The 11,481-nt window shown below is 36.4% G+C and overlaps 1 protein-coding gene across 5 annotated transcripts; it reads right to left on the bottom strand.

The window, feature by feature from the left end:
• Positions 1-2,703: 2,703 nt before the first annotated feature.
• LOC148027825 (glutathione S-transferase F10-like) lies at positions 2,704-6,279 on the bottom strand. 5 transcript variants are annotated; one of them, XM_087689538.1, is made up of 3 exons: positions 6,069-6,279; positions 5,899-5,947; positions 2,704-3,030 (listed from the first exon to the last, which is right to left on the bottom strand). In XM_087689538.1, the coding sequence occupies exons 1-3, from the start codon at positions 6,216-6,218 to the stop codon at positions 3,011-3,013; spliced, it is 219 nt and encodes a 72-aa protein (XP_087545664.1). In that variant the 5' UTR covers positions 6,219-6,279; the 3' UTR covers positions 2,704-3,010. The 5 variants fall into 5 exon arrangements, with proteins under 5 accessions (XP_087545664.1, XP_087545660.1, XP_087545662.1 ...); XM_087689534.1 differs by lacking the exon at positions 2,704-3,030 and adding an exon at positions 3,292-4,029; XM_087689536.1 differs by lacking the exon at positions 2,704-3,030 and adding an exon at positions 3,875-4,010.
• Positions 6,280-11,481: the final 5,202 nt, after the last annotated feature.

Genomic DNA, 11,481 nt, shown 5'->3' with positions numbered 1-11,481 from the left:
AGTGTTAGTGACCAAATCCTTGCCTTAATGGCTTACTCTAGATGTATATATCTAGTCTTTGGTCATTAGTTTGTCATTCTTCAATTTTCATGTCCATTTTTGAAGATTATAGAGTCTTTAGACCATCTAAATAGTGCAATACCCTGCCTCTTTTCTACCACTTGGAAATTTGTAATAAGTCTCATCGTTGTTTTTTAGGACAAAAACATCCAAGTGGGGTTGGAATGTAAGGAGTTGAATTAGGAACATATAAAAAGGGTAAAGGAAATATGTACATCTATCATTTTTTTTGGCAATAATACAACTCTATCCTTTCACCTTCTAAGCTTCTTTTCTGTCCTTCCATGGCTGCCAACCATCTCTCTCCTTTTTTCATGTACTTTCCTCTCCATTTCCAATATTTCTCTCTCCTCATCTAGGCTATCTTTGTTCCTCTAGACTCTTCTTCTCTCATTCTTGTAGTCTTCTCTCTCCTTTCAAGTCCCTTCATGACATTTGTGTATAGACTTAACTAATTTATATTTTAATAGCTCATTTATATACTAATTTTTATATAATTTTTAATGTATTGATTGATGGATCAATTAGATAAATTTATTTAACTATTTAACTAATTTAATTACTTTTACTAATGTAACTATTTGACTGATGTGCTTATTTGATATAATTTAACTATTTAACTTGTTTAAATAAATTTTCATGTATTTAAAGTGTTGAATAATATATCATAAAATAATTAAATAATACTAAAAAATCAAATTTAATTTTTCAATTTGCAAGCTTCATGCCAATTCAACTAGATGCTTGAATACATGTACTTCCAAAGCTTGTGGGAACATAAGATTTCTAACATAATAAATAATGAAAACTCTCTTATTGAAAGTGTTTTGATTTTTAAAAAAATCAATTGCAATGCTTTTCCATTGAAATGTAAGCACTAGACAATGGTTTCTTAAAATAGTGATGTGTCACCAAATAATACACCTATTGGACCTAATGTAAAATTTGTTTATTATTCACATGGAAAAAAATTTAACATAGGAGCAAAAGAGGAACTAATGGGAAACATGCTCAAATATTATGATAGTTTTTGTTTCGTACATAGTCAATAATAAGCAAAACACAATTAGAGATGGTTTTCTTGGGATATGGAGCTCACTCCCAATGGTTGTCCGAGGTCAACTTCCAACTAGTAAAGCTTGACATCATCTTCTAGTACCTATGATACCCTTCAAGTGTCATGATCACACCCACACAAAAGTTTGATTGGTTCTACCAAAAGATAGAGAAGAAGGTGCATTTTAGTGCAAAGAAAGTAGCATCCTTTACAATGAAGCTTATGGCAATGAAGATAATCCTCATGGCATCTTAGTTTATGTTGCAACCACCTCTATTTTCTCACACTGAGCATGGAAATTTTTGGAAGGCAGTTAATGGTCAAAGGAAAATGGAAACCAATGGCATGTGATCTTATGGGGGACACTAACATTTGCCAAGAATCACAATGGCAACTAGGACTATAGCATCCCAAGAAGGAAAGAGATGGACTAGTATTTTCTTTAACTTAGAGTATTCAAGAATAGCAACCATGCATGGAGATCCTAATGAGAAGGTTGCAAGTGGTGCCAACAATTATGAGGGTTAACAAAGAATTGATTTGGGGAGGTGACCTATTATGTAGACCTCTAAAGCTCAAGATCAAGAAATCCAAACTTGTAACGTCAATAGTATATGTATGGAAGGAGGCTCTAAAATATGCTTGATAGCTGGGATTGATCAACAAGAGAGGTGACTCCTATGGAATTCAACTATAGAAGTAGTGCATCTATTTGAGAAAAAAGGGCTATGCAAGTGGATTGACATCTTTCATTTATATGGGTTGAAGGCTACAAAACCTAAACTAGAGCTTTTTAACTTTCCATAACTAATTTTTAGATAAATCCTTCAAAGACCTAGAGTATCCAAAATATTAAATGGTCATAAGGTTTTTCCATCACCCTTAGGTAAATCTCTAAGTAGAATTATATTTCTAAGTTCCCATATGGAAAATTTGTGGCTATGACAATCTCCCAATATTCCTTGAAAGTGACACTAATGATCCTACCTTTGGTGCTTTGGTGCCATAAAAAGAGTGCCTCCATGACATTTTATCATGCAAGCATATTTTAGGAGAGTCTTGCTCTACATTAGAAATTATTTCTTGTTTTCATTCAAAATAAGTCATTCCACAAGATATTGTGATGTTCTTCTATGCTATTGATATGATGATAAATTAAAATTAACCTTATATTTTTTATCATTAAAGGGCTATGTTCCTAGTGTCACAAAATCTTGCTTTCTTTTGTTAACTCATTTTTCAAAAACTTCAATCTATCATTGTTTTAGTACTATTACTTTTATGAAGAGAAATGAACATCTAGTACATGAGAATCATTGTGATGTAGTTTGGATCAATTCTCCAACTTTTTTATGCTAGTATTTCTAAAACTAACAAGATTCATATTGTTAGTCACCCTAAAACAACTATAGTGAGGTATTTCAAATTATCTACTTGATAAGCATTGCAATCTAAGATCCTCTAACGGTGCTCAAAAATATCGATAAAACACAAGATACAAGTTATTTTCAAGAGACTTACAAGATTAGAGGAAAAATAACTAAGGACACTAGTGGCATGGTAGTCAACTAGACAATGATTCACTTTCAAAATGCTTTAAGATAATCCTATGAATTTGGTGATATTACATAACAATGGAAGTGAACATCAATTATATACAATAAAGTGACTACATTAGTAGCCATTCCATGTCTATGAGGAACAGTTAGTTACCTCTAAAGCTCAAGAAAGAACTCCACAACCTATTTTCAAGAGCTTTGATATGATTGAATGGACTTTTTCAAAATTATGACTTATGGAGAAACATTAAATCCATGAGTTTTAAGGTGAATAACCAAACTTCTATAAATGGAAATATGTAATATTTGTGTATAATTGCCCAACCATTTCTCTTTATATCCATATCCTCCTCCCTACACATACAACAACATGATGTAGAATGAGCAAATGTTGCAAATTGATGGACCCATTAGATTATAAGATGATATCTACAAAGTATTTCATTTTCTTAACAATCTTAAAAAAGAGAGATTTTATTGCCACATAGTATGTAAATTATAGAATCTGGACATAAAGTAAGTTTAGAAGGTTGCACTTTTGTACACAAATGTGTATGCAGGAGTAAAAACTTGGTACAAAGGTACAAATTAGAAACAATAGAGCAATAGATGGCAGTTAGATAAGTTATTTCAACATTTGGTTTCTATGTCGATGTTGATTATGGATTATAAAAATGTGTTGTGAGAGGGTGCAAGTACAAATATTTAATGCAACAACTTTTGTGCATTTGTATTTGATCAAGGGTGGATCAAGATGTAAGCTCAAACTAAATGGCAAGGATAATTTGTGTTAATGCTTATTAATGAGTTGGAGTGTTTTAAGATTCATGATATGAATACAAAATATGAGCATACAACAAGGACTGGCATCATGGACGTGGATCTAGATAAACTATGGATGTTTGTATGATTCTGCCAATTGAGTGACCTTGAGCCAAGAAGGGCGAGATGAGATGCGTTCCCACCAAGCATAAACATGTTTTCTAGATGTTATAAGGTCACCAAGCTTGATAGAATGGAGGAGGGCATGTGTGCGTGGGAGGTGAGATAGATCAGCCAAGCTGAAGAATTTGCCAGCCAAGTAATCATGTTGAGAGAGATGATTATCATATATGTCAAACAATTGTTCTAGCTTGTTAGTGTTCCCAACCACAATGTCTCCTTGGGGTGCTAATCCTTTTTTAGGGCGAGAACCTAACTGATAAACAAGAGCTGATGCAGGTCCGTGGAAGTTGTGGGATTCCACCTCTAACCATTGCTCCACCTTTGCCCTTTCCTTCAAGTTTCTTCCATACAATGGGCTCCCTTGCCTCTCATACTTGAGAGAGATGTACCTTGATATGGCTCGAGACTCTTATTTATGCAACATGAACGACAATAACTCATGTCTTTCATTAAAATCAATACTTTGAAGAATTAAAAGCACATGCATCACCACATGATAAGTAAAATGCTGCATATATTTAACATATATGAAATGTTGTTGATGTAAACCATCACAAATACATCTTAAAACGGCATACATATAAGACATTCAGATTTCCCACACATTAAATACATAAATGGAACATGCAATCTGAAGCCCACAAGTCATTTTTTCTAATGTAAGTCGACATTTTCCCTTTTACGCGTGTTGACCTTGTGAGGATCTTAGCACGAGGGGAGCATTTTTATTCTATCCGGGAGCTTTTAGGTTGTTGGATGCCATACATCATATTTTCAAGAGGATACAACTATCGCCAGTAAACCGATGGACATCAGTAGCATAAAACACAGAAATTGAGATTTTTAGAGAGGCCCGTGAATGTGCACAATGCGTGTCAAGGACAACTTGTATTTTATGTACATCGATTCTGAGTTCATCGATGAATATTGTTCTGGACCAAAAAGGAGCCGGCCTGCAAGCACTGGTCACAATTCATGGGTTATAACACACAACAGAAGGGTAAGTATGAAATTGTCTACACTAGAGTTGAGGTTACAATGATCTAAGATGTATTGGTGTGTTACAAACTGCACACACGGATATCTTGTTTGGGGTATCCAAGGAGCGATTCAACTCTGTCAGAAATTATAAAAACAACTCCCGGCTGGCTGTCATCTGTGACATCACCATCTGCCATGAGCTTCAGTGCTGCTGGCTGCATAATAGTACAGAATTCTCAAACAACTCATAATTGATAGCCACCATATTCTCACTACAGTGTGATGTTACATAATTCGTCATAGGTGGCTCAGAAACATTCCTCAAAGTGGTCTGTGATGGATTGATGGGCTGAGACTACATGAATCTTAGAAAAACGTCGTATAATAGTCTCCAGAAAAGGTGTGAGACGCACGATGCTCTCACATGGGGGAGCGGCCATTAACGGCAGTACCACAGGGCAAGCCCTCTCTCTCTCTCTCTCTCTCTCTCTCTGATCTCTCTCTCTCTCTCTCTCTCTCTCTGATCTCTCTCTCTCTCTCTCTCTCTCTCTCTCTCTCTCTCTCTCTCGATCATCTATCAATGCCGCACACAAAAATCAACTACTGACTTGTATCCTGCCATGTACTGAAGATACCTTCTGGATGGATCATTTATATGATTTTCAGACGTTTTGATTTGTTAGACCCTTGCAGCAACAGGTGAACGTCAGGTCACCATCACTAGAAACACTATTAAAGCACCAAATTAGAACGACTAGCCTTATAGAACAACATCTTTAGGCACATATGACCCGCAGCTGATCATGGCAGGTAGACTTGACAAGGAACTAGCCAAAGCAAAGCAGCAGCAACATCAGAACCTGGCGCTATCAGGTTTTAGATCTAATGCTAGCATTTGAAAAACACATTCTGTGTGCAAAGAGAAAATCTTCGGCTTCGCGCTCAATGTCGATCGAGTTGTCTAAGCTTCCTCATCGTCAGAAAGACATGTACTTTAATTCTATGATGTAACTTCCATAAGACAATGGCACCAAGCAGGCGTTGGCTACCCGGACAATGGACCAGACAAACCATGAGACCATAACCGAGCTTGATCCAATTAGGCCATTGACAATGCCTTCAAGTGATCCTTGCAAGCTGCTGATTACATTTCAAAACCAGATTTCTGATCTTTCTATTGAATCTTCAAGCAAGCCTTTACAAACAAGTTTTGAAGAGATCCAAATTTATCACACCTTAAAACCTGAGCCTGTAAGACGGATTCTATGTTAAACAGGTTTAATGGAAGGCACTGACCAAATACAGTCACATCTCCATCTTTGAGCACGGGGATGACTCCAAAGGGCTGCGGATGAAGCAAGTTAAGTATGAATAGGCATGATGTAATGCTGGTTAATGCTGAATCAGAGCCAGTAGCAATAAATCGTGTGTGTGTGTGTGTGTGAGAGAGGGAGAGGCTGGATGACCTGCATAGCCAGGTATTCTGGCTTCTTGTTATCAGCCTTCGAGGGATCCACAGGAATAAGGTTAAAGTCTGTGATATCCTTCTCGAAAATGGTGGTTAGGACACGCCTGGTGGAGCTTGAAGTCGGAACTCCATACAATTCAAGAGCCATGGCTGACCAGTACTACAGAGACGAGAGAGAGAGAGAGAGAGAGAGAGAGAATCTTTGACTCTCTGGATCAGTGCGAATATGTCTCTGATGTACATAAAATGATACGCATGACGTATTATATTTCTTGTCACCTCTTGATTAACTGACATATTATATATTATAATTTCTCAATTAAAGTCGCAGCCGGTTAACCCACTAATTGTTAATTATGCTTAATTGCTAATCACTTAGCAACAGATTAATTGCCGGTTATCGAGTAACATAAATTAGTCGATTATCGCAGCACCCGATTGATTCTTAATTGTTAGTGCCAAGTTATTGAATCGTCTAATATTAGGTCTAGATGGGTTTTCCATCCTCACATATTCCGAACACCAACATCGAGTGCTTTGCAAACTTGCCTTTACTTTTTACACATGCAGCTATACATGGTTTTGGTGCTAGAAAATCTCTTTTTTTCTTGAAATTTTTTATATTAAAGGTACCAAATTGCTTCATTTTTTCTTGAAAAAAACTATTAAAGGTACCGAATTGATTTTTTTTAGATTTCTTTTTCTTTATTATTTTTTTTCTTATGTACGTACCACTTCTACTTCTCATGCAACATTATGTTGTTGCTCTATCTCCTCCTCGTCTTCTCGGTTTTATCTTGTTGACTGCTCTTTTTCTCTCATCTAGTTCTTTAATCGAGTGTGGAGGATGCACAATAATGATTCGCTGTGGAGGTACAGTAACATTTATAGGTACCTATAGTTTTGTGTGTGTGTGTGTGATGGGGTGTGTGTGTGTGTGTGTTATGTTGCATCAAGGTTTATGCATCGTTTCTACATCAACATGAACTAGACTCAACTTGCATCAATCTATACAACTAGGTCTCACCACATTTGACTAATATTGGCCATATTACAACATTTTGACTATCAGAAGGACAAAACAAATAGTTATTCATTGAGAAATGCACCACATTTAGCATAAGGGCTGAGCTCAGATAGCTATTGTTGTAAGGTTCATTGAGTCAGACTCATATTAACCATTGATTAAACTCCCAACTAGTTCATCAAATGATATAATTTTTTATTGCTACTCCCTAGTTCATCAAGTGATCTAATTTTTTGCTAATATATCAAAAGCTTCGCAGTTGGTTAAAGCCTTCTAGTTCATTTGAAGAAATCTATGCTAAGCATTTCTAACCATGTCTAGATCAATCTTGCCAACACTTTGTTTAGGCCCAAGCTGCCCCACACCCTATTGCAAATAGCTTGCATGGTTACTGTTGTAATCATTGAGGCTAGTCAACAACACTTTGTTCAGGCCCAAGCTAGCCCACACCCTACTGCAAATAACTTGCATGGTGTCTATTGTAATCGTGGCTCATAACTTCCTGACCATGAGCTTCTAGAGCTACATATCCATGCTCTAAATGAGTTATATCTTGATTTTGATAATTGGTCCATCAAATTCTTCACAAGCATAAACATTCTGCTGTGAGCTACAGTGCTCTTGCCTCTATACTTTGAGCTATGATTCTCTTGCCTCTATACTTTGGGCTCTTGTTGCTCACTATTGATGTTTTCTATCTAGATTGTGTATATCATTGATCATTTATTGCATGTTGTCCATAGTTTAGTTGAACTAGACCCTGTTGGCCATAAGCAAAATATGTCACTCCAAGTGTTCTATATCCTTCATAACCTTAACAAGGGATCCCTTGCCACACCCTACTATAAATAGCTTGCATGATTATTGCTATAATCATTGAAGTTTTCATGTACTAAGCCATTGTTTCCATAAGCCTCCGCATCCAATCCTAGATTTGATGACCCATAACTTGCTATCCATGAAACTTCTCTATTGTCCATGCTCTAAATGGGTACTATCTTGATTTTGACACTTGGATCCATCCAATTCTTAGTAATCATATATTATTCTCTGAGCTATCATGTTGCTCTTGCCTCTATGGTTGCTCATTATTTGATGTTTCTTGTCTAGGTTGTGTATACCATTAATCATTTATGGCATTTTGTCCATAGTCAAGTTGACCTAGACCCTATTGGTCATAAGTAGAATGTGTCACTCTAGGTGGTCCATATCATTGATACCTTGATAAGAGGGAACTTGTTGCATGTTTGAGGGGTCATGTCAAATCAACTTGAGCATATATGTACAAAAATAGATCATCTCTATCCTTGTTGGTAAACCAAATTCTTGTTTACATTAAACTCACCTCAAGATATACCTCCTTATCTTTTCAATCAAATTCTCAAAATTAATTGCCAATTCTAGCACAACAACATCAACAAGCATGTTTGGCAATAGTATATATGTAGTGGCCTCCTTGGGCTTTAAGTCTGCATGATGAAATGCATTCTACGCCAATGAGCCATTACAATGTGCACAACATGCACCCAAATTGCACAACCACATAGTAATATCAGGCTTCATTGGCATTACTAATACCATGTCCTCTCCCTTGTCCATGTCCCTTTCATGTCCTAGGATATCTATGACAATTGCTCAATGCTTCAAGTTTGGGGTGATGTTTGAATTTGTATTGATGAATTCAAAATACTTGATACCTTCATTGATGTTTGAATTTTTATTGATGAATTCAAAATACTTGATGCCTTCATTGATGAGGCCAACATGACTGCATAAAGTGAGAATAGATAGGAATGTGACTTCAACTGGCATTAAGTCTTGAGGGGGTAACCTTATAGAACATGTAATGTACCATCTGAATTCAAAAGAAAGGGTATTTTTATTATGTTGACTTATGGTTTTCCAAAAATAGAAGGGGCTTATAGATGCACCTCATGTAAAATTTACATTAGGGGTCTTTCTATTCAAGAAAATTTAAAAGCACACTTCTTTTCTTATTGTTTTTTTTGGTGGGGGAGCTCTCTCTCTCTCTCTCTCTCTCTCTCTCTCTCTCTCTCTCTCTCTCTCTCTCTCTCTCTCTCTCTCTCTCTCTCTCTCTCTCTCTCTCTCTCTCTCTCTCTCTCTCTCTCTCTCTCTCTCTCTCTCTCTCTCTCTCTCTCTCTCTCAAGGATCCCTTTAGTGGTTAATATTCGCCAATTGGATAACATTTGGTATATTTGTAATTTTTTCTGAAAGTTGAGTAGGTTGAGTTATAGCTTTGAGATTTTTTATTCGCCTACATTTCTAAGATATATTGAGATTATGGAGGCTCTTTTGCCATTCATGTGAAATAAAAATTCAAAGAAATAGGTTGATTTCACCCCAATGTTTAGAAGTTTTAAGGCATATATAGAAAAATTTGTCACATTGCCTTAATATGCTTGGGAAAGGGGGGGGTGAGGACTAGGGGGGAGGGGTAGAATAGGGAGATGGTGATGATAGATGTGGGGAAAAGAGAGAGTGGGATGGATTTTGAATAGTAAATCCATAATAGTGTCCTAGAGAATTCAAACATTTATGTCCTTTTGAAATATTTCCATCCTTCACCTCCCAAACCATCAACATAACATCTTCTTTAGAACGATTAATTTGGAGGCCTATCTTATGGGCAAGCACACTTGGAATGGAAGTCTTTATTCTCGAGAGGAAGAACTGCATACAAGGAGTGACGGCTAAGCATACGAGCTCTTCTCTCACTATCTTGGAAATCTATATGGCTTTTTTATAATTTAGTTTCTCACTTACTTTTATGTTGAAGGTTGGGATTCGAGGTTCTTTTAAATGGGGGGGATCTCTTATCTTTTCTTATATTTGAAAAAGGGAGAGTGTTAAATGTTGACTTGATATGAAGTAATTGAGAGAGGTGACTTTATGATGGGAAATTAATATTTTACTTTCTTTTTTTTAAGATTCAAATAAACTAATTCATTGATCTTGTGATGGTTTGTATATCACAAAATTGTGTCCTCTCAATATTCTTCAAGGAGGGTGTTCGCATTCATCTAGAGGTCATGATTGGATATATTACACTTGAATTTAAAGCCTAAGACTTGGACTTCATAAAAATTGTGTTGAAACCTTTCCTTTAACATATGGAATTTATCTCCAAGCTAGAGAAATTCTATTTTACTTAATTCAAAGTCTATTGAATTATACCTTACAACAAAAGAATTTCTTTTACTGAATGCTTTACCAAAACTTTACCCTTTTTTAATAGCCTTATGCATTATTGAAAAAGTATTGCATTCGACTATGAACCAATGCTTTAAAAGAGGTTATTTCTCAAGTCCTTCATTGTAAAGGTGATTCCACAAAATAATTGAGACTACACAAAATAATTGTAAGGGCGATTCCACAAAATAATCAAGACCACACAAAAAAGTTTAGTTGTTTCTCTTTTAGTGTGAACGCAAAAAGAATATATATTGTGTGATAAAAGAGAAATTTACAACCTCCTTCTCAAAAAAGAGAGTAGGAGAAGGCTATATCTCAAGGAGATTACAGCTAGGGAAACTGAACTACGACCTCACTTGTACTTTGGAGAAGGCTTTCGTTGGAATTCAGTAGATATGCTTCTTACTCTTCAGAGAGTTGACAAGAGCTACAATATCACTTACTATCTTCTCAAACACGTTCTCAATGTCATGCTTGCTGAATTTCCATCTTCCATGAGTTGTATTGTTCCTACACCTCTAGATATTGTTGCAGACCACCGCTCTAATCACGGCCCAAATCAGCCAAGCTACCTTAGTCATAGTACCACGGTCCCCTAGAAGAGCTTGATTAAGGTTAATGGTTCCAAAGAATCCAACTCTAAATATTAGATTCTTCAACCTTTTTCCAAACTTTCCTTACCTTGCTATACTCCCATAACAAGTGTGGGATGGTTTCTTTACTTCTATTGTGCTAAACATACAGAGGGGGTTTGAAGCACAAAAAGAGCTGGCTTTTTCCTGGTTGGGAGGAAAAGGGTCGGGAATAGAATCCTCCACATGAAGAGATTGAGTCTGAAGATGGGGGTGGCATTCCAAACTCTTCTACCTCTTCTCTCCCAAACTTCCACTGAGCCAAAGGGGAACATATTGGGCCATCTCATTTTAAGCCTATGAAAGTAAATAAGTAGGGGGGCCCATCTTCCTTTTTGTGCCCAAAAACTTCTACAACCCAAGCGAGTTCTTCATTTGAAAGGGAGAATTTGGATTAATTCCTTGCAGGATTTCCATTTAGCTTCATGTATATTCCATAAATCTAACCATCGACTTAGCCCCTTCTCATTTATCTTAGAGGACAGAGACTTGCTAGACTGAAATTGAACAGTAATCACCCTCATAGGCCCTTTTCTAAG

This window comes from Lygodium microphyllum, chromosome 12, assembly GCF_053477565.2.
Source record: "Lygodium microphyllum isolate KBCC chromosome 12, Lygodium_microphyllum_v1.1.10, whole genome shotgun sequence".
NCBI classification, from domain to species: Eukaryota; Viridiplantae; Streptophyta; class Polypodiopsida; order Schizaeales; family Lygodiaceae; genus Lygodium; species Lygodium microphyllum.
This window is presented reverse-complemented; position numbering and strand designations above follow the sequence as displayed.

Coding starts and splice junctions, on each gene's coding strand:
- LOC148027825 (XM_087689534.1), bottom strand. CDS start 6,218: ATGGCTCTTGAATTGTATGGAGTTCCGACTTCAAGCTCCACCAGGCGT. Junction 5,948..6,068: donor CAGAATACCTGGCTATGCAG/GTCATCCAGCCT, acceptor CTTCATCCGCAG/CCCTTTGGAGTCATCCCCGT. Junction 4,030..5,898: donor TGGAGATGTGACTGTATTTG/GTCAGTGCCTTC, acceptor TGCATAAATAAG/AGTCTCGAGCCATATCAAGG.